Source organism: Pagrus pagrus (genome assembly GCF_965226575.1).
Source record: "Pagrus pagrus genome assembly, chromosome: 6".
In the NCBI taxonomy this organism is placed as follows: domain Eukaryota; kingdom Metazoa; phylum Chordata; class Actinopteri; order Spariformes; family Sparidae; genus Pagrus; species Pagrus pagrus.
Window position 1 is genome coordinate 34,983,731 of NC_140190.1, and position 22,605 is coordinate 35,006,335.

At 40.4% G+C, this 22,605-nt stretch overlaps 2 protein-coding genes across 8 annotated transcripts in view; both read left to right on the forward strand.

Annotated features, from left to right (window-relative positions):
• The window catches only part of lrrc41 (leucine rich repeat containing 41), a 64,664-nt gene that overhangs the window by 37,630 nt on the left and 4,429 nt on the right, over positions 1–22,605 (forward strand). For 4 of the 7 annotated variants that reach the window (XM_084355741.1, XM_084355742.1, XM_084355744.1 and 1 more), the window contains 2 exons: positions 729–827; positions 20,811–20,939. In XM_084355741.1, the coding sequence (XP_084211867.1) occupies positions 729–827; positions 20,811–20,939 (228 nt within the window). Of the gene's footprint in view, positions 1–728; positions 828–20,810; positions 20,974–22,605 lie in introns of all 7 variants that reach the window. The other 3 variants (XM_084355743.1, XM_084355745.1, XR_014622801.1) reach the window with 2 other exon arrangements.
• Positions 18,262–19,878, forward strand: LOC311258047 (zinc finger protein 862-like; the record flags this gene model as incomplete). The annotated part of the gene is made up of 2 exons (XM_084354094.1): positions 18,262–19,056; positions 19,168–19,878. The coding sequence occupies 2 exons, from the start codon at positions 18,262–18,264 to the stop codon at positions 19,876–19,878; spliced, it is 1,506 nt and encodes a 501-aa protein (XP_084210220.1).

Genomic DNA, 22,605 nt, shown 5'->3' on the forward strand with positions numbered 1-22,605 from the left:
CCGAGAAGAAGAGGTCCATAAAACTACTCAAAAACTTTGTAATATTCCTCCATACTGCTCGTTCGCTGCAATCCAAGTGTCCTGAAGTGGTGACATCCAGAGTTTACTCGAAATGACGACATCCTGCTGTGAGTTTCAAAGTTTCAAATCACTAGTTCATGCAGATCCCTCTTGTGTTTGTGTGTTGCTTGGTCGTTCACAGCTGGATGTAAATACCAGTGTGTATCTATCATGAGTTCTCGCTGATCTTGTCTGGTGCGGCTTCTGTAGTGCAATCGGCTGTGAGGGAGACTCGCATGCACGCGGGAGCGTGCCTCCAGGCAGATATATTATAGTTACTGTTTAGGCTAGAAAAATGTACTAAATGACGTCATTTCGAGTAAACTCTGGATGTCGCCACTTCAGGACACTTGGATTGCAGCGGACGAGCAGTATGGAGGAATATTCCAAAGTTTTTGTCTAGTTTTATGGACCTTTTCTTCTCGGACACCATCTAAGCCCGTTATATGGATTTTTGCTGCAGGAGGGTACCACTGCGGGTCTCCAGCTGCACTTTGAGGAATAAAAAACTACACCGGACTTCTCATCAGCATGAGGGTGAGTCGATAATGAGTAGAGTAGAGTGAACTATTCCTTTAAGCCCTGCTGCTGCTCCCAGGTTTCTCCCAGATGTTTTCTAATCAGCAGATGTGCAGTGTTGTCACTCATAACATGTGGTCACCTTTTAGAGTCCAACCACTTATTGAGGAGTTTGAACCTGGAGGACATGAAGCTGTCTGACTGTCTCCCTGACGTCCTGAATCTGCTGACAGTCTGCAGGTTGGAAGGTAAGAACAGAGTGGGGAGTTCTGACTGCACACAGATAACCTCTTATCAGTCTCTGTGGGATGTTCTCTTGGCCAAGCTCATCTCACATGGACTGGGGTCAAGTGGAAGGTGTGCTGTGGTTTAACACTCGCTCGCTCTTCAAGTTGCCGTTAGAGACTTTGGAGGTGGGGACCGATCAGACAGTGGCTGATGTCAGCACTCCTTTTCCTGGTCACTTTGAATACTGGCCTGTGATTGGCTGTTTGCTTTGTCCACAATCTCAGGCAAAGAACAGCCATTTTCATGTTGGAGCAAGTAAGTCTTACAATCAGCATCTTTCATAGATCCCATTTTAATAATGTTTGAATGTCATTCAAACAGGGGCTGAAAGTGGGTGCTGAAACTGATGAATCAGAGCCACTGTTGAGTGTTGAGCAGTTGGAAGCACATAGCAAGAAATACAGACTTTATGTGTGTGAAATGTGAATCTCACAGATGTATCCATCACCTAGGGCCAAATGTCTAAAACTCAGTACATTCAGGTGTAGAAATCTGTGTACACAGGAAACATGCATATGCAGCCTTTTTGTCAGATTTTTAAAACCCCACGTACGTCTCTTCCCACGTGTCTTTTCCTCATACATCTAAATCATCCTGACATTGTATACATGTGCACGAGCTATCTGATCATCCCCACAATTTACTATAAACACGCCCCAAATTGCCTGGTTTGCATATAAAGGGCCAGAATTAGTAGAATGGCAGAAAGTGACAGAAGAGGTGAATGCCGCAAGTTCAGAGCCACAGACTTTTTACACATGTGCACAAGCTATCTGAGGGGTTAAAGAAATGTGGTCTGATTTCAAGTGAGAAGCCAAGAAGTGCATCTCTGTGCACAGTGAGAGTGTGTGAGCTTCTGGAGGAGGAGAGGGGATCCCCGCGCTCTCTTTGCTTGATGAGCAGTCATCACCATGGGCCAGAACATCAGTACGGTCCCTGAAAACTCGCCAAAGCAGCTGTTTATCATGGTGCACAGCCATTACACACAGCTACAGCCCTTATATAGAGCCGTTTAAAGCAACTAATACTAGGTCACACTTTTAGGTATTCTTACAAAAATCATGTTTATTTACATATATAAACATCATGTATTTATGTTTAAATTTACACAAGGATCATTATCATTCTAATTATCATCATGCAAACTGACAAACATACACAGAAGACAGTAAATACAAGGTTAGCAAAAATAACATCACTTTAAAAATAATGAAGGGTTTTTAAACTTTTAACCCTCTGGCCTTGTTCAAAATCACGACCCTCTCAGCTTGTTCGTGGCCACCAATAGATTGAGTCTGTAATTTTTTAGATTTTGTATGTTTTTTGCTGCTTTTACTGCATAAAGTTTTTAATCAATATCAGTTCTTGTCACCAGTACAAAATATCCATTCCTTTTTAATTTTTTAACCCCTCAAATGCCAATTAGTTTGCACAATGCACTTGTTGGAAAACTACCACAAAAATGACCATTGCCTATCTTCTCAGTGCTACCGGTTTTTCTTGTATTATCAATAACACAGTCTGAGATATGTAACTGATTAACAACAACACTGATTATTATGCATTGTTATTTTTGTGCAGGGAAGGCAAAGTAGATAAAACTCCCTCTCAGCTTGTTTGTGGCCAAAAAAGGCCACCTCCTGTTTACATTTCCAAAATGCTTCAAAATTAATATACTGTATGTGTGTATGTATGTGTGTGTGTGTGTGTGTGTGTGTGTGTGTGTGTGTGTGTGTGTGTATGTATGTATATATATATATATATATATATATATATATATATAAGAAAATTCCTAGTCATGAAAACCAAAATCTCATTCAAATTCTGAGTTTTAACCCTTTAAATGCCTGTTAGATCACATAATGCTAATGATTTATAAGGGAGAAAAGCATAAAATCACATTGTTTTTACCAAATAATACATGCTACCTGATTTATTCTTTAATAATCATTGCAGCTTAATGTGTGTCAACAATAAGCAGTATCAATGATTTTTGTGCTTCATTAGTTTTTTTTGTGCAGTGACAGAAAAACAAAAAAACTCCCTCTTAGCTTGTTCGTGGCCAAAAATGGCCACCTCCTGTTTGCTTCTACAAAACACTATATACTGAAAATATTTGCTTCTTTCACTGGTTCATTTTTTTAATTTGGCATCAGTCCTGATCATGAAATCCAAAATTTTAATCAATTCCAGAATTTTAACCCTTTAAATACCAGTTAGACTATATATTTATATATTACCACTAACTTTCCAGGGGGAAAGTTGTCATTTTCACCATATGATTGATGCAACCCAATATTTTTCTATCATTGCAGGTCAGTAACGGTAACAAAGATTATTATTTTTTTGCGTGTGTGTGTGTGTGTGTGTGTGTGTGTGTGTGTGTGTGTGTGTGTGTGTGTGTGTGTGTGTGTGTGTGTGTGTGTGTGTGTGTGTGTGTGTGTGTGTGTGTGTGTGTGCTCAAGGGCAGCAGGATGTGCAAACAGCAGAGTGGTCCTTGCAGACACACTTTCCACAGTTGGAGCAAGTGGTTGCCGTTCTTCTTCTTTGGGTGCACAGTTCACACCTTCGAGATGTCATCATACGCCCCTAGTGGAACCTAAGAATATTACCTAAAATTGCTCCCATAGGCCAAAAATGGACAAATGAAATAATCTTGTAGAAAACATTAAAAACTAAAATTTTCAAGTGTTGTGTTTAGAATGAAAGCCATTTTACCTAAATTATATGTTTTAATACTGTAAATCACAAGGAATTAAAAAATTTACTTTTCATGAGTTTCAATTGGCCAAAAGTGTCCACGATAGAGCCATGAGGTACAATTGGAGATATACAGTATAATATTGACATATTTAAAGAACAGGTTTTGAAAATTAAAAAATCAGAAAAAAATCCAGACCCTTGGGAAATATCATTCCATATGCATTAACACAGCTAAAATGGTCAACAAAAAGGAAGTGAGGTGGACACAAATGGCCAGCAGTCCAGAGGGTTAATGTAATCCTAACACTATGTAGAGAAAAAAACCCAGCTCTAAATAAAACGTCACCCTTATTCACACTAATCAGACTTAACAGACTGTGTGCATGGTAAGCATGGTGTCAAAGATGTGTGCCAGTATGCAGTCTCACCACCCGTAGATTTTTATACATTTGGAAACCTGCATGGAAAGTGGCATTAGTAAATTTTTTGTGTTTACACATTGGGTTTGTACATTTGGCCCCTGATGATTGCTATAGATGTGAAATCTCACGTACAACACAGCTCTCCGGTTACTGCTCCTCCTCATCCTCATACAGCCATCTCTGGTATCCAATGTAAGTGAGGTCATCTTATCAGGGTATAGTCTGATAGCATCGCTTATGTCACTCCAGCCAGAAGACTCATTTGCCTAAATAGTCCAGTGTGAAGAAACTTTTTTAGAAACTGAAATAGAAATAAGCTACAAAAGATCTACATCAAGGATCATTTTAGCAGTGTGTGGCATCTTTCATTACTGATCCACTTGAGCAGCTGTGAGGCTGATTGCTTAAAATGATAGTTCAGGTCTCTCGATGTGGGGTTGTATGAGGTACTTCTATCTTTACTGCAGGTAATCCATTGTATTACCTGCAGTAGGTGACCGTCAGCTCCCCCCTGTGCACGTGGCACCAACAGAAAGCAGAGCATTGTACTGCTAAACAGCACCGACAGCAAGATGCATTTCAGCCACCTAAAAGAAGGCCCAGCTAAAAAATGATATATCCGTTTGTGTATTCTATGTTTTGAACATTTTTGGCACATTTTTCTACTGCAGGTAATGCACTGACTAGAGATAAGTACCTCATCCAACCCCACATCAAAAGGGCCAAACTGTCACTTTAGTGCATTTTTCGGAGCACTGAAGTGTCTTTATTAATGAGCTGAGTGTCTTCCCCTGCAAAATGTCAGTGAACCCATCAGTCCAGAGTGGAATTGTATGCCGTCTTTTCTCTCTCTCTCTCTCTCTCTCTCGCTCTCTCTCTCTCTCTCTCAATTCAATTCAATTCAATTCAATTCGCCTCATTTGCATGAATGTCACATAGACGATGTTGCTAAAGCATAAAGTGTCAATTTAACAGGACAAAAATACACTTCATAAATTAATATATACATATATAAATAGAGTAAAATTCAAGAAAAAATAAAATAAAAAAAATAATTGTGTGTGTGTGTGTGTGTGTGAAAAGTAATGAACAATAAAATCAGTGATAATGACAATAAGGATAGTATCAATAAACAGAAATAAATTAGTCTAACAGTCTTTACATTGAAACATTTCTTAATGTGTGACATGCAGTAACATATTCTCCTGCTAGTTCTACAGCAGAGCTGACTTCTCCCAGAAGGATTGGGATTAATTTGTCTTGTTGGAGGGTGAGGAAGTCAGGGATTTTTTCTTTAAATTTGGGAAATAATTCTTCTCTAATTTCTTTATATTTGGGACAACTTGTGAGAAAGTGAGTCTCTGTCTCTACTTCTCCAGTGTCACAGTGGATACAGGTTCTTTTTGATCTTTCCAGCCATTCTCTTTTATGGCGACCAGTTTCAATGGCAAGTTTATGGTCACTGAGTCTATATTTCGTAAGGGTTTGTCTTTTTTGGGATTTTTTTATTTGGGTTAAATATTGGGCCAATTTGAATTCTCTGTCCAGTAAATTATAACATTCTAATTTATTGATTGTTTGAGTTTCTGTTTTCCGTTGTTGGCAATATTTTTGTTTATTATCTTTGTCGATTTGTTTTATTTGTGAGTATGGAATTATTTTTGTAGTGTCATTTTGACTTGTCAATCTGATTTCCTCATTTGTCCCATTCCAGGTATTATTATCTGGGTTCAGACAGCCCTGCTGCACCAAGTATGCTCTGTGTTGGTATGAGTCGACGTCAGACTCCATCAAGTGCTTCCAAAATTTAATAGTTCTCTTTTTGATTTTGATTAAGAGGGGGAACTGGCCCAGCTCTGCTCTGCAGCTGTGGTTTGGGCAGTTTCTGTGGACTCTGAGGCTGGATTGCACCAACAAGGTTTAACTTTAAAATCAGATTAAATCATTGTTTAAGTTTAAATTCTGTTGCACCAAACTTTATACCTAGTTTAAAATTAAAACAGATTAAATTTAAACCTCTCTTTAAACCTCAGTTTAATTTTTACTTTAAACCAAGTTTAAATTTAATTCTGTTGCACCAGAACTTTAAACTCCAATTTAAACTGTGATCGAGAATTAATTTTAAACTGACAGTTGGGAAGGTTTAACTTTAACAATGGCTGCATTTTTGAGGTGGATAGAGCAAAATAATGAAGTTCCTCGAAGAAAACTGAGAGACAGGCTCAATCCTCTTGAATTTTACGATGAAGAGGAATTTTTGGTGAGATACCGGTTTACCAAGGAAACAGTTTTGGAGCTGAACAGGAAGACTGGACCAACTGTCAAACATGGCAGTGACAGAAATGCAGCTGTACCACCGATGCTACAACTCCTGGTTGCCCTGAGGTTCTACGCTACTGGCTGTTTCCAGAGGGTGGATGGAGACCTGTTCGGTCTACACAACTCAACTGTTTGCCGTATTGTCAGCAGAGTGTCTCGGGCCATTGCATCTCTGAAGAACCAGTACATCCGATTCTCTCCAACAGTGGAAACAGCTGCTGGTTTCTACAGGCGAGCTGGATTTCCAGGGGTGCTGGGTGCTATTGATTGCACACATATCCCGATACAGAATCCTGGTGGTGTGAATGGAGAGCTTTTCCGCAACCGTAAGGGATACTGCTCCATCAATGTTCAAGTGGTGTGTGATCAAAAATCTGAAATAACCAACATTGTAGCACGTTGGCCAGGATCAACTCATGACAGCAGGATCTTTGACAACAGTCAGCTTTGTGCCATCCTCGAGAACCAAGCTTATGAGGGCCATCTCCTTGGGGATAATGGTTATCCATGCCGCTCATACCTGATGACTCCACTTCTGAACCCTCAAACACCAGCAGAGAGAAGGTACAACTCCCGTCACATTGCAGCCAGAGGAGTGATAGAACGACTCTTTGGAGCATGGAAAAGAAGGTTTCCCTGCATTAAAGATGGACTGCGCACAAAGCTGGACACCACCTTGACCGTCATTGTCGCAGTTGCAGTTCTCTACAACTTTGGAAAGAGGCGTGGAGATGAGCTACACTTTGAAGCAGATGAGGACCTACATGAGGACATAGAGGACAGAGAGGATGACCAGGAGCACAATGCCAATCCAAGTGGGAATGCTGTGAGGCAAACTCTAATACAGAACCACTTTTCTGAATAATTATATAAATACATGTTTTTGTAAATAATTGCTGACATTGTGGTGAAAAGTCAATTTCCACATAATAGTTGAATTACTGCCAACTATGTCTGGTTGAATACTGCTTTAAGCAATATCAATAAACTAATAGTAGCTTGACCTGTCAATAAGTGTCTTTTTCAAACTGTGAAGCACAGAGAAGATGCACATTGAAGAAAAGTAAAAATAGAAATTTTATTTGTAAATATTTCAGTGCAGATAGCTATACATTTTTTTAATTACCATTCATTTTACAATAGGGGTAGGCTACATGTTAAATCAGTGAAAAATATTCTCATTTTATGATAAAAAAGTGGCATCAAGGGTGAAACTGTCGGTAAGCATCTTCTTTTTTTTCAGCAGCAACACTTCCTTCTGCAGCTTTAATACTTCTTTCTGTAGTATGGCATTTTCGATTTCCATTTCAATCTTCTCTTTCTCTAAAACCAAAATTTCCTGGTGTGTCACGTAGGGTCGCTTGTTTCTCCTGCAGCTGTTCAAATCAGATGAGGAGGATGATGACAATACAAAAGAGGAAGCTGCACCGTCTTGCAGATGCTCCTCTTGCTGCACTGGCCGCAGTGTTAAAATGAACTCTATCAAAACAAAAAACAAAATATATGGCGAAAAAACAAATTAATTGGATAGGACAAATAACTGATTATTGACTGAGGTCAGTAAAGCGTGACTGGATTTCTTACCATCTTCCCCGGGTGAGTCTGAAGTGAGCTGGTCCAAGATGCCGTCGTCGTCATACGGATTTTGCAATGGCTCCATCTGCTGCGGGATGAGGGAATTGATTTTCTCCACCAGTGAATCATATTTCTTTGGCGGAGGACCTCCTCCTGTGATGAACATCTCTCGTCTCACAGTCGCCGCATCTTTTTTGGCTTTCGTTTTTAAGTTTTTCCAGCAAGCTTTAAGCTGAGCAACGTCTCTTTTCTCCTTCACTCCGGTCGATCCGTTAAAACTGTCAGCCAGTTGCTGCCAAACAGTATCTTTCTTTTTCACCGTGCTGTTGTCCGTTTTCTTGTCTTCTATAATTTCCCCATATTGATCCATTAATTCAGTCAGCAAGTTTTTCTCGAAGGAAGAAAAGTTTGAACTCCTCTGCCGAGCCATAGTAACGTTGCCGATCTGACGTTAGGCTAACGTTTTTGCTGGCTAGCAACAATGTAACGTTTAATCGGAAAAGCACCCGTTGAAACAGTCTCGCTCTTTTTTTATATAAATCCGGGTTCCTGACAGCACGCTTCCGATGTAGCCTATATATTTAATTGCATATTTAATTATTAATTTTAATTTCGATATCCACAATTATCCCTATTGATTTAAATCAGTTTAAACTAAGTTTAAATTCAGATAAATTGAGTTTTATTAAACTGAGATTAATTTTAAATGGTGCAACAGAGCTCTGCTTAATTTTAAACTTGGATTAACTCATTTTAAACCTAGTTTTAGTAATCTCTGATTAGGGCTAATCTAAGATTAAATTAAACCTTGTTGGTGCAATCCAGCCTGAGTATGTTTTTGCAGAATTCAAGATGCACTTTTTCAGCAGGGTTTGAGTCCCAGTGCTCTTGTTTAATTAAGGGGCCCCAAACTTCACTTCCATATAGGAGGATTGGTTCAATAACACTTTGGAAAATTTTAAGCCAGATCATAATTGGGGGGTTTAATTTGAATAGAACTTTTCGTATGCTGTAATATGCTCTGCGGGCCTTATCTGCTAGTGAACTCACAGCTTTAACAAAACTACCCGAAGCAGTGATAGTTAGGCCAAGGTAAGTGTACTCCATTGTGTGGCTCAGTGTTGTCTCTCCCAAAGTAAACTGATTCTTTCTAGATTGTGATCTTGCTTTCTTTTGAAATATTATAATTTTAGTTTTATCTAGGTTTATTCTGATTGCCCAATTTACACAATAATTATGGAGTATGGAGGATTCTTGCATTCCTTGTTCTGTTTGTGATAACAGTAGGAGGTCATCTGCATAAAACAGACACTTGACTTCTTTCCCCTCCAAGTCAAGTCCTGGGGCTGGTGAGTTTTCAAGTAGTTTTGCTAATTGGTCAATATATATATTAAAAAGTGTTGGGGACATATTACTACCTTGATGGACCCCGCGACATTGTTTGAAGAAATCAGTTCTTTTCTTTCCAATTTTTATAGCACACTCATTTTCTGAGTATTTCCATTTAATTAGATCATAAACTTTGCCTCCAAAACCATTTCTGAGTAACTGATAGAAAAGACCATTGTGCCAAATTGAATCAAATGCTTTCCTGAAATCAACAAAGCAAGCATATATTTTCCCTTTATTTTTTTGATGTACACGTTTTTGGATTAGAGTATGGAGAGTAAATATGTGATCTGTTGTTCTATGTTTGGGTATAAAGCCAATTTGTGATTTACTTAATACATCACTATCGGTGAGGTAGGACAGTATTGTTGAATTTAGTATGCTACAAAATAGTTTCCCTAAATTAGAATTCACACAAATGCCTCTATAATTATTAGGATTTAGATTGTCTCCACTTTTAAAGATAGGAGTAATCAATCCTTTGTTCAAAATTGTAGGGTAAATTCCACTTTTTAACACCAAGTTAAATAATTTTAGTATAGCCAGTTTAAGTTTATTACTACTGTATTTCAGCATTTCTGTCCTGATACCATCGATGCCACAAGCTTTTCCATTTTTAAGATCAGCAAGTTTTTCTTGTAGCTCCTCAATTGTAATTAGACCATCCAAAGCATTTTGGTTGTCTTTTATTGCATTTTCTAATGATTTTAACTGATCAATTATGGACATCTGCTGTGTGTTTAAACCATCGTTTTCTGGGTTTAGATATACATTTGAGAAATAGTTTTTCCAAACATTGCCATCTTTAATTTTAATGCTATCTTCATTTTTGGTTGAATAATTTTTTTTCACAGGTTCCAAAAAGAGTTTTGGTCTATTGCCTTTTCAATTTTGATAAATTCATCTTCAGTATATTTGGTCTTTTTTTGGTTGATAATTTTCTTATATTGTTTAAGGGCTGTGTGGTATTCATGGTGTAGGTCTTGGTTTTCAGGATCGTTATGTTTCTTGTTTGACAGGTTTCTGAGATGCTTTCTGAAAAGGGAGCATTCATTGTCAAACCATTGTTCTTTTGCTTGCTTTTTGTTTGATTTTGCATTTGGTCTTATCATTTTAGACTCTTTTGCTAGTTTCATAAATATCTGATTTAAATCTGTAGTGGCTAAATTTATGCTATCTTTGTTTAGCAGGTATTGGTTACATAGGAAATTATCTAGCATAGTTTGTATATTAGTGTTGTTAAATGAATTGGCGTAATCAGTGAGACTTTTCTCTGTCCACTTGTAATGTTTTGGGAGAGGTAACAGGTTGTTAGCGGGGGCATGTTTCTGGGTATGGGTCTCTGCTTTTTTCAGATAGAGTGTGATCTGATTGTGGTCTGATATGGGGCATTGTGGTAAAACTGTGAATGCACTTATACTTTCTGGACAGATATCTGTGATTGCATAATCAATGACACTATTTCCCAATACAGAGCAGTAGGTAAACCTGCCCAGGGAGTCTCCTCATGTTCTACCATTAACTATGTACAATTCCAGGGCTTTGCACATTTATAAAACTTCTTTTCCACTCTTGTTCACTATACTATCATAACTATGTGTTGTAACGAAGGGTTGGTATAGAGGGGATACATCAAAATGATTATTGCCATCTATATTAATGAAATCTATTTCTCTGCCAGTTCTGGCATTGAAGTCTCCGTATAACAATGTGGAGCCGAGTGATTGGAAGTAAAGAATTTCTTTCTGAATTTCATGGAGATATGCTTCTGAGTAATATGGTGAGCTTGAAGGTGGTAAATAAATAGCACACAGATAAACATCTTTAGAGTTTTCAAGAAGTCTTCTGCTGATTTTCAGCCAGATATGTGTTTTTCCTTTTTTGACTGGTAATATATAATTGTGATGTTCCTGTTTATACCAAATAATTATTCCCCCAGAGTGTCGTCCATTTTTTATGTGGGGATATTTTAAGGAGGGCAGGCTCAGTTCGTTATAGTTACTTGGGCAATTTGAAGGAGTGTTATCATGTCTCCATGTTTCATGTAAGATAATCAAATCAGTGTTATTTATACTATCTATAAATTCAGGATTTGAAGTCTTCAATCCAAAGATTGAAGAGTACAATCCCTGAATATTCCAACTGCTAAGTGAAAAAGATGCTATTCTCTCATTTAAAAAAATGTAGTGATTCACAACAAAGTATTCAATATGTAACCGATCTAAATGAATTAAAGTTTGTACTGTACTAGAGCAGATTTAAAAATGTACCAAATGGTCGGTTTAACCTATTAACGTTGTAACAAAGGAGTAGATAATGTCTCTTAATTGATTTTGCTCTAAAGGAACCTTTGTTCTGGAAGCAACAGCAGCGTAGGAGTCTCTCTGTGTGGGTGCATGCAGCTGTGGTCTAGGGAGCTGCTGCTGGGTCTGGTGTCTCTGCTGATAGTGGGGATGCTGCTGCTTCTGCAGGAGATGTCTCTGGTGTTGTTGGGGAAGATTTCGCTGGTGCTGCGTTGGGGACTGTTTTTGATGCACCTGGGAAAGGTGAGGGAGAGGCTGCGGGTCTCTTTGGTGTTCCTGGTGGATGTGAGGGTACTTATGCTGCTCCTGGAGAGGGTGAAAGTCTCTCTGGTGCTGCTGGTGGATGTGAGGGTACCTCTGCCGCTCCTGGAAAGGGTGAAAGTCTCTCTGGTGCTGCTGGTGGATGTGAGGATACCTCTGCTGCTCCTGGAGAGGGTGAAAGTCTCTCTGGTGCTGCTGGTGGATGTGAGGGTACCTCTGCTGCTCCTGGAGAGGGTGAAAGTCTCTCTGGTGCTGCTGGTGGATGTGAGGGTACCTCTGCTGCTCCTGGAGAGGGTTAAAGTCTCTCTGGTGCTGCTGGTGGGTGTGAGGGTACCTCTGCTGCTCCTGGAGAGGGTTAAAGTCTCTCTGGTGCTGCTGGTGGGTGTGAGGGTACCTCTGCTGTTCCTTGGGGGGTTGCCTCTCTCTCTGGTGCTCCTGGAGTTGATGGAGGTCTCTCTGGTGCTGCTGGTGACTTTGAGGGTACCCGTGGTGCTGTTGGTGGTTCTGGGGGTAGCGTTCTCTGTTCAGAGCTGTCTCTTTAATCTTTTTGGCAAAAAGTTTTACTCCTTCGTTGTTGAGATGGGTGTGATCATGCAGATGTTGGTAACTTATTCTGCTGTGCTGTGCTATACTCACACTAGGGAGATGAGTACAGCTCCTGGTGATCTCTGAGTTAATAGTGTCAATAATGATTTGGGGAATGTTTGAGCGAGGAAGTAATGTGGATATAGTTACTTTTGAAGTTGGGAAGTTCTCGATGGCCCTTTTTGCCAGCTGCCATAGTGCTGTGGGAATATCACCGTTTCTTCTGGTAAGATTGTTTGAGCCGGTGTGGATGAGGATATGTTCTACACCTGTAAACTCTCAACTGGACAGGTGTTCCATGGCCTTCTCTGTGGTGGGGCTCCAAAGTTTCACAGATTTCTTCTCTGGGAATAGACGTGCCATATTGATGTGTTTCCCATTGGAGTCACAGAGGAACAATACTTCTTTGTGTGTAGGTTTGCTGGGTCTGCTGTTAGGCTTGTGATCAGCAGAGAGGTCTGGGGACTTTGGAGGGGTAAGTGGGCTGGGAGAGTTAGGGGTAGGGGGTATTGAGGAGGCTGGGGGTTTAGGAGCTTTTGGAGGATAGATTTCAGATGGAGGGGAGATGGCATCTGAATAGCAGGATGTAGGAGGAGCAGTAGAGGTTATGGGTTGGTGGTGGACCTCTTCTTCTGGTGCTGGTCTGGTGCTGCTTTGTTTGATGTTGGTGATGTCCTTTCTTGTTGTCCGAAGCATCATTCTCAGTGATTGGTTATCCTCCTCCAGCTCTCTGATGGCCTGTTGTAGTTCTCTGATTTGGTCTCGTTGCTGAAGAATCAGAGTGTGGGTCTCATTGTTTGGTTGATTATTGAAGATTTTCTGATTCAGGCTGGCCATAGTTTTCTCTCTGAACTCCATGAATTCCCTCTCCAACACTGAGAGTCCTTCTTTGATAGTTTTTATATTGTTGGTGAATCTAGGAGTGGACTCAGGAGAGAGAGTAACTGGAGGGTTGCTGGATATGATTAAGCTCTCTGTCTTGTTTGTGCTGTCTGCCACTGAATATGTTGAGCTTTCCTTTGCTTCCTTTTCAGTCTCCTCTTTCATTTTCTGGAAATTATTTTGAAAATTGTACAAACAGTTTTCAGATCCTTGGGCCATGACTGTACCATTGTTGTAGATATTAATGGTAAACATTGGGCAGGTTTTGTCTTCATCTTCATAAACTGTAATCTGTCTTCCTTTGCTGATACCATTCTTCTTTATATGCATGAAGGCTTCGGTGAAAGTTGAATGCCATGCTTTTGGGTTGTGTGTGAAGAAAAGAAGGTTGGACTTTACCTTGCCCTTTTCTGTTATTGTAAAGTCTGCTATAACTGTCTCAGGTGACTCCTGTAGGACTTTCAGTTTGAAGGTCTTTTTGGCCTTAACAGTTGTGATGTGGCTTGGATACAGTATCTCACAGCCTTGTATCATTGTGTCTGGCTGACTGTATTCTTCTTCGAGGTAAAAAACGAAAAAAAAAAGAAGAAAAAAATCTCCTTCTTGGTGTTGCTTTCCTTGTTTTTCTTGGTTATTAACTTCAGTTATCTTCAGTTAGTAGGTTAGCTTACTTGGACTGGTCCTCTCAGGCTGATCAGACAGTAGTTGCGTTTCCATCCACCCTTTCTTATTCGCATTTTCAAAAATTGCGAATAAATACTTGGATGGAAACGCCAGAAATTCGAATAAAGACAGTAAATTCGCATAAAAGTTTTTACGCTTGGAGGGGGTGGATTTGTCAGCGTATCGATTAAAGGAAAATGCGACTTTTTGTTATGGAAACAGGTTTTGCGAATAAATCATGACTAACCCTTTTGCGTCACACGCAACGGTGGACCATGGACTTACTCACACCGAAAGTTTCCCGAAGACCCGGTAGGCTACTGCGCGCATGAAGCAGGCTTATACAGAGCTATGGCAATCCTTTTTTCTGTCGGCACAGGTGGTCGGTGGCTCGGGAGCAGTGTGTGAAATACCCGTCAATATTCGGGGGGGTCCCCATCTCCCGATTGTTGCGCAATACCGATCTAAATTTTCTCAATATGCAGTAGGCCTATAACATTACAAATTTTTCATGGATGCAAGCCAAGACAATCAGTCTGTAGTCTACATGACAACACACACAGGCACACACTTAACAATTTTTGACAATCCAATATGCTATAGTATTCGTAAAGCAACACTGACATAGGAGGCTGCATTGGCTAAAATTGTTTGGATGCACGTTGTTTTATAACAAGGAGAGGCAAAGTTGTGCATTACAATGCAGACACGACAATAATTAGCACCAATCTGGTGCACTTACAAGCGCAATCAACTGAATAAACGGCAGGTATAGCCTGTCGGAGACTGGCACCTTTTTGGATGTGAGCCCAGAGTGTGTGAGTGATACACTCTGGTTTAGCTTTCGCTTTCTAGCCATGTTTAGTATGACTTCTCAACCTTACGTCTTTCTTCTGTTTGGCTCACATGGCTAATTTGCATATGTGCGCAGGACCGGCTGCTCCGCTTGTCAACAAATAGCCTACAGCATATCTGTGAATACATGTTTTGAATTCTGAATACTGGACATGGTGAGCTTTATCACATTTTAGTGACCCTTAGTGACAATAAAATATTTTATCTTTTTTTTTTTTTTTGACAAAATTTGAGACTGCCTTCAAATTTTGCTTTTGAGGCTTTCAGGGGGTCTCATGGGTTATTTTCGCACACTGCTCGGAAGAAGTGGTCCCACAAATGGCCCGATTATAGCACACAGATCTTCAAATGTGGCCCTTGACACCCGAAAATGTTTGAGCCAGAGTTTGGGGGTGAAGTGCTGCGACGCGGTCTCCCTCCAGCAAACTCCGACAGCACTCGTAACATTAAAAATCTTCTTTTCCTTCTCCTCTTCAGGAGGGTTTTGTAGGCTGTGAACGCTGACGCTGTAGCTAATGTTCTCCCAAGAGCCGAAAGGTTCACCACTAAATTGTCCATGATGTTGAGTGTCAACTGAGTGTCAACTGTTGTCATGGATACATTCACGCTCTCCTATGACGTAATCTCACGGCGCATTCCTCCTCTCCCAATAATCGCAAAACAATAACGAGTGGAAACGGGCATAAATTCGCATTTGCTTTTTGCACATTTTCACAAAATCCGCTCTTAAATTCGATACATTTGGATGGAAACCCAGTTAGTGTTCCGTGGCAGTTATTGTTGGTTGCTAGTTGCTAGCTAACTGGCACTTAGCTGACAGATGCAGTTGTATCTTGGTCCTTTTTCTTTGCTTGGAGTTGATGGAAATTCTTCGTTCTTTCGCTCAAATGTATCTTGGACAATTCATCTTCATTGTTATCGTTGGTTACTTTGTATTGTAATCGACTTCATTGTGAAAAACACTACATATTAAAGATAAATCAAGATAGCATTGTTTTTTGCTGCCAACACTCCGGTTGCAACTTTTACATGGATGTAAACTCTCTCTCTCTCTCTCTCTCTCTCTCTCTCTCTCTCTCTCTCTCTCTCTCTCTCTCTCTCTCTCTCTCTCTCAATTCAATTCAATTCATTTTGCTTTATTGGCATGACTGTTACAAGAACTATGTTGCCAAAGCATCAAGAGTCAATGAAAACAAAACAAATACAACTCACAGAATCAAATATATACAAATATAATACAATAAAAAATAAAAATAAATAAAAAGTATATATATTTATACTGTATACCTTATGTGTGTGTGTGTGTGTGTGTGTGTGTGTGTGTGTGTGTGTGTGTGTTGATGAAGTGCTGTCTCTCTCTTATACACAGATTGGGTGTCATTAGACAGTTACAAGTTCTTATATATAATTTAAAAATATATATATATATATATATACAGTTCATATTAAATGATGATAATAATAATAATAATATATAAAATAAAGAAATGAAAAACAACAACAACAACAATATTATACCATAGCAGTAATGGTTGTGGTTAGCATTTGTGTGTTTCTCTAGTTTCATGGCAGAGTGTTACGTATTGTGCAGCTAATTTTACAAATGATGGATCTTCTCCCAGACAGACTTTTAACAGCTCATCACATGTTTTTCCCTGATATGTTGGCAGGGCTCGAAATTAAGGATGTCCCGATGTCCCGGGGACCATAAAAATTACTACTGGGACACAAATATATTTTGTCTGGGACAATTCCGGGACAGTGAATAAAAAAATGTCAAAGTAAACTTCGAAATGGGTGTTGTTTGCAAAGTCATTAAATATGAGTATCTAGACGTTGAATAATTTAATAAAAACGTGTGAACGGCGAAACTACTGAAGGCTTACGCTATCCTGGCACCGGCATTCTACGTCATCAACGCTGCGGCTTGTTGCTGATTGACTCGCGCCAATGCAAGAGCCAGAGCGACATACCACAATTAACGAGGGTAAAAACGAGTAAAGAAATGCTGAGGTGGTTGAAAAAACACCCCCCTGATCCAAGCCCTGCCGACTCCCGAAACGAAGACATCCCAAGTCCTAGTCCGGATTCATCGTCTTCCCCTGTGGTAAGTTAGTTGACTTCACTCTCAATGTTAGCTAGTGCTCAGCGATAGCTAACGCTAGCAACTGAATTGCACCTTACAATGCATACAAACGTCCTGAAATGCGGTCTCATGTTCTTTTGGTGTTTGTGAAAACAGGGCTGTCAACTCTCACAATCAGAGTGAAAGTCACGCAAATTACCGTTTTCACATGCACTCAAGCAACGCCGCTATTTCTCTCGCCGTTTTATCAGTATTATTTTTGACGGCGTGAGAAATAGCGGCGTTGCTTGAGTGCATGTGAAAAAGGTCATTTGCGTGACTCTCACTCTGATTGCGTGAGAGTTGACAGCCCTGCTAATGTGTCATGTTAAGAGAGAGTCACGTTCCAGTTGTTGTAGATTTTGTGTCTAGCTAATCGCCCAGTATATTTTGCAAGCCAAAGAAAGCCTACAATTGGTGTGCATGTCTACATTTCTTTGATCAGGGCTCCCAAAAGGCCGAAAAAAATATGTATATTTCTGTTGAACCCAAAGACTAAAATAATGCTGTAGAAAAATATCAAAATGACTAAGATTATAATGCACAAATGTTGCATTGCACTACTTTTGTAATAACATTGCTTCTACAATTGGTAATGTTTTTGTCTTCTACATCTATATTTAAACAAAAGAGGGGTCTGGTTCAAAGACATCATCATCAGGGCTTTTAGACAAAGTTTTATACAACATTATACCATAGTATGTTATGTTATATTATGTTATTATAACATGAACATATGTTTTGTCTTAAAAACTAAATTCAGGAGCTGCAAGTGTCCAAGGACGGAGGAGGCTATGAGGCAACGAGGAAGAGGAAGTGGCGTCCTGAATGGAGGCAACAATACCCCTTTGCCGAGTTTGATCAAGCTGCCGAAATTATGTACTGCTCAACATGCAGATCCTTCCCAGCAAAGGCCAAAGACAGTTCTTTGTTCATCGGTGTAAGTGGCAACAAAGTACGTGTGAGAACACTAAAAATGCACCTCCTTACATCTGCTCACAAGGATTGTGAGACAGCTCTCAGAGTACGAGAGAATCCTGAGAAAGCACCTCTGCCAAGCTGTCTTCTAAGAATGGATCAAGATGTTAAAGAGAAGTTGATCAAGCTATTTAACATAGCATATTATGTAGCAAAGGAAGAGGAACCCTTTGTAAAATTTCCCAAATTAGTGGATCTGCATTTCAAGAATGGCCTTAACTTGGGAAACACTTACAAAAATGACCATGCTTGTCAGACATTCATAGAAAACATAGCTATAACCATGAACAAGTCTTTGGAAGAGAAGATAAAGGCTGCAAGATTTTTTTCTATAATGTCTGACTCATCTGTTGACCGATCAGTGCAGGACCAGGAGATCATTTATGTAACCTACATTGAAAATGGTCTACCTGTCAACGTCATGTTGACTATGGTGACACTGGAGCATGCTAACAGCCAGGGCATCCTAGACGCCATAATGTCTGGACTTCACCAAGCTGGGCTTTCAGAAGATGACCTGAAGGTAAAGTTGGTTGGATTCGGATGTGACGGGGCCTCTGTGATGATCGGGCAAAGAAATGGAGTGTCTGCCAGGCTGAAAGAGATGTTTGGATCGCTGGTGACCATCTGGTGTGTGGCTCATCGTCTTGAGCTTACCGCATTAGACAGCATGAAATCTTTTCCACTTCTCACAGATCTGAAGCAAATTATCAACGGAATCTACAAACACTACCATACATCAGCCAAAGCTAGCCGTGAGCTCAAGACTGTGGCAGAAGCCCTCAACTTAAATCTGGTCAAACCAGGGACTATCGATGGTACATGGTGGCTTCCGCACACACTCCATGGCTTGTCAGCCCTTGTCAGGAACTACCAAGCCATCCTTTTCCATTTGGAGAGTCATGCAAGTGACATGCATGATAGGGAAGCAAGTGACACCATGAAGGGGCGGGCCAGCCACACTGTGAAAGGGCTGAAGCAATTCAAGACAGTCATGTTTGTTCATCTTCTTCTCGACATTCTCAGTGAGCTGAAAGACCTGAGCCTTCTCTTTCAGAGGGATGGGCTGACACTACAGATGGTGTCAGATGGACTGCAGAAGACGACCCTGGCTCTTGTAGCCATGAAGGTAAACAAAATTAATAGTTGGTAAATAAAATCCCTAGAGAGAATTTTGTATGCTTCAGTGTATGTTTAGTGATTGTGACAGTGAAAGACTTTCTTTTATCGTGTATTTCAGACAGTCCCAGGCCAGCATCTGAAGCAGTTCCTGGATGAAGTGGGGCCCTTTCCTGGAAACACCTACTCTGGTGTACAGCTTAACAGGAAACAAGAGGATGATGACAACCTCCACAAAGTGAAAGAAAAACTTATCAATGGCTTCTGTGACTACGTCACCACACGGTTTGGCAGCCTTGATGATGGTGTCTTTAAAGCTGCTGCCACCATGTTTGACCTTAGCAACTGGCCAGAGGACATCACTGACCTGGCTACCTTTGGCCTGGCTGATCTTGAGACTTTTGTCACTCACTTTAAGGGAATTCTTGAAGCGTGTGAGGACTTCAGATCAATTCAACACGCAAAACAGGAGTGGCTTGACCTTAAGGTACTAGTGCATCAACACTTCAGGCATCTTCAGTCTCAGGTGTTATGGCAGAGACTTTTGCAAGGTGCCATAGGGAGGCCTGGACAGTTTCCCCACATGCAGGTGATCATAGAGATACTGCTTGTGTTCCCCATGTCAACATCATGCTGTGAGCGAGGCTTCTCCTGCATGAAAAGGATTAAGTCTGACTGGAGAGGATCACTCTCTAACAGAATGCTCAATTCCCTCCTCCAAATATCTTTACATGGCCCTAAGGTTGAGGACTTTAATGCAGAGGAGGCAGTTGAGAGGTGGTGGCAAAGTAGCCAGAGAACACGCCGACCCATGTTTAATGACTCTGAGTAAGCAGAGTAAATGTGAAGGGGGAGATCAAGAGTGAGAGCAAGATATTCATAATGATAACAGAGGATAAGATTCACAACCAATGTCATCCTGTAATAGTACTGAATGTGATGATAACTTGTGATACATTTATTAAACTGTATTATGGAACGTCTGTTTTTTGATTATCATTCATACCACTTTTATTGCCAGATAGTGGGTTCCAATCATAAAACACAGAGACCATACAGATACCATAATGAATTGAAAAATAAATCAGAATTCTTTAATGTTGACATAATGATAAATTCGTCTGGATATTGAGAAACAATAGAAACATGTCTTTAAACAACTCTCTTCCCTTCTTCTCTAGGAGAGGCAACAGATCAGACTAATATTCATATGTTTAATAAAAGAATAAGTATTTTGAACTTATATGGTGGACCAGAGTCCATGGTGTGATGATTAATTGACAAAAAAGGATCAAATTATATATATTCTGCGTAATTGGGGGGGCGACGACAATAATTTAAATTTGGGACACTGTTGGTTATATCCGGGACAATCCAAAGTAGAATTCGGGACAGTTGTGGGACACTGAGGAAAAAAGTTAATTTCGAGCCCTGTATGTTGGATCTGCTGCAGTGATCTGCTGGAGGAAAACCTCTCTTTCAGTTTGGTACAGGGGGCAGGAGAGGAGGAAATGGGCCTCAGTTTCTATTTCTCCTGAAGAGCAGTGTTTACAGATTCTTAATTCTCTGGGCTTCCACTCTTTCTTATGCCGACCTGTTTCAACCTGCAGCTGATGGTCGCTGAGTCTGTACATTGTTAGTGCTTGTCTTTGTTTGGGGTATTGTATGCTGACCAGATATTGTGCTGGAGAATACTCTCTGTCCAGTGAGCGATAGCACTCCAATTTATTGATGGATCGCTCTCTCTCTCTCTCTCTCACTCAGAGCTCAGCTTGAATGACTGCCGCCTCCTTGAGAAGTGTAGTGACCAGGAGGAGGGTTTACAGGAGCTGGTGTCTGCTCTGAAGACACTACCTTCTTTGCACACACTCAGCCTGGCTCAGAACCGCCTCGGTGAGCACATCTTCACATCTTTACACTGACGAGGGTCAGTACAGGGAGACGTCCCCACTGAAACTAACACTGACTGACTGACTGAAGAAGAGTTCAGGATTCTGTGGTTGTTGTATTTAAATTGCTTATGAATGAAACTCTCATTTTAATCATTGACTGTGGTCCTGGGCTGCAAACGATGATCATCAAATGAAGAATGGTGAGTGAGTGAGAGAATTAGACTGCTGTTTACTGATGGCGATTATGTAATTTATATATTAATATATTATATATTAATTTATATATAATTATATTATAGCAGCATCCATATGAATATGAACAGTCAGCAGATACATGTTTAGATTAACAGGAGGACACTGGGGGAAACACATTAAAAAAAACACAGACATCAACGTCATGATTTGCGTGTGTGTCTGTGTGTGTATATATACACACACGCACACACACACACACACACACACACACACATTTTCTATATATGTGTGTGTGTATATATGTGTGTGTGTGTGTATATGTGTATATATGTGTGTGCGTATGTATGTATGTATGTATGTATGTGTCTGTCTGTCTGTGGCGGCTGCTGGTCTTTCAAGGAGGGGAAGCTCATTTTTAGGCTACTGTGAAGTGTGACCGCCTGTGAGTGATCGTGACGGGGGGAGAAGCTCCGCAGCTGCCGCTGCTCGTTGGGCAGAGTGACAGAACAGAGCTGCCAAACACAACGCTAGTCGTTTTTAACAAAGACACAATCGCTGGGGATCGGTAAAGTCTCCGGATCAGTTCAGAACAACAGAATGAAAAACTTGGAAAATGCTCCGGTGGATGTTTATTCTTCAAGATTGCTGATTCGCTCATTTAGCTGTCAATCAAAAAAGGATTCCGCCTCAGACAGCTCATCCAATCATCATGCAGAAGCCGAGCGTCCGGGCCAGCCCACTGCCCCATAGACCCCCAGAGACGCTGAGCGTCCGATGGGCGGGACAAAGCCCAGCATTTATCCAATGAGCGTCTAGTTTTGCTGCAGTGGAACAACCCGCTCTATGCTTCCCCATTGAAGTCAGTAGAAGCTGAGCGTCCGACTGTGTAAAGCGCTGTGGCGCTGCGGGGATGAATGAGAAGGAAGTTGCGCCGGTTACCTGTGATAAGTAGCTGATTCTGAACAAAAGATGAAGGCTTTCTAGCGCGTATTTAGTCAATGAAATGTACACACAGCAGTACATATTTCACCACTTTTTTTTTTTTTGGGTGACATTTTAGGGGAAGCTGAGCTTCCCTTGCAGTCTTAGAGCAATCGCCTATGTATGTATGTATGTATGTGTGTGTGTGTGTGTGTGTGTGTGTGTGTGTGTATATATATATATATGTATGTATGTGTGTATGTATATATATATATATATATATATATATATATATATATACAGCACAGACCAAAAGTTTGGACACACCTTCTCATTCAATGAGTTTCCTTTCTTTTCATGACTATTGACATTGTAGATTCACACTGAAGGCATCAAAACTAAATATGTACTTAACAAAAAAGTGTAAAACAACTGAAAATACGCCTTATATTCTAGTTTCTTCAAAGTAGCCACCTTTTGCTGTGATTACTGCTTTGCACACACTCTGCATTCTCTTGATGAGCTTCAAGAGGTAGTCACCTGAAATGGTT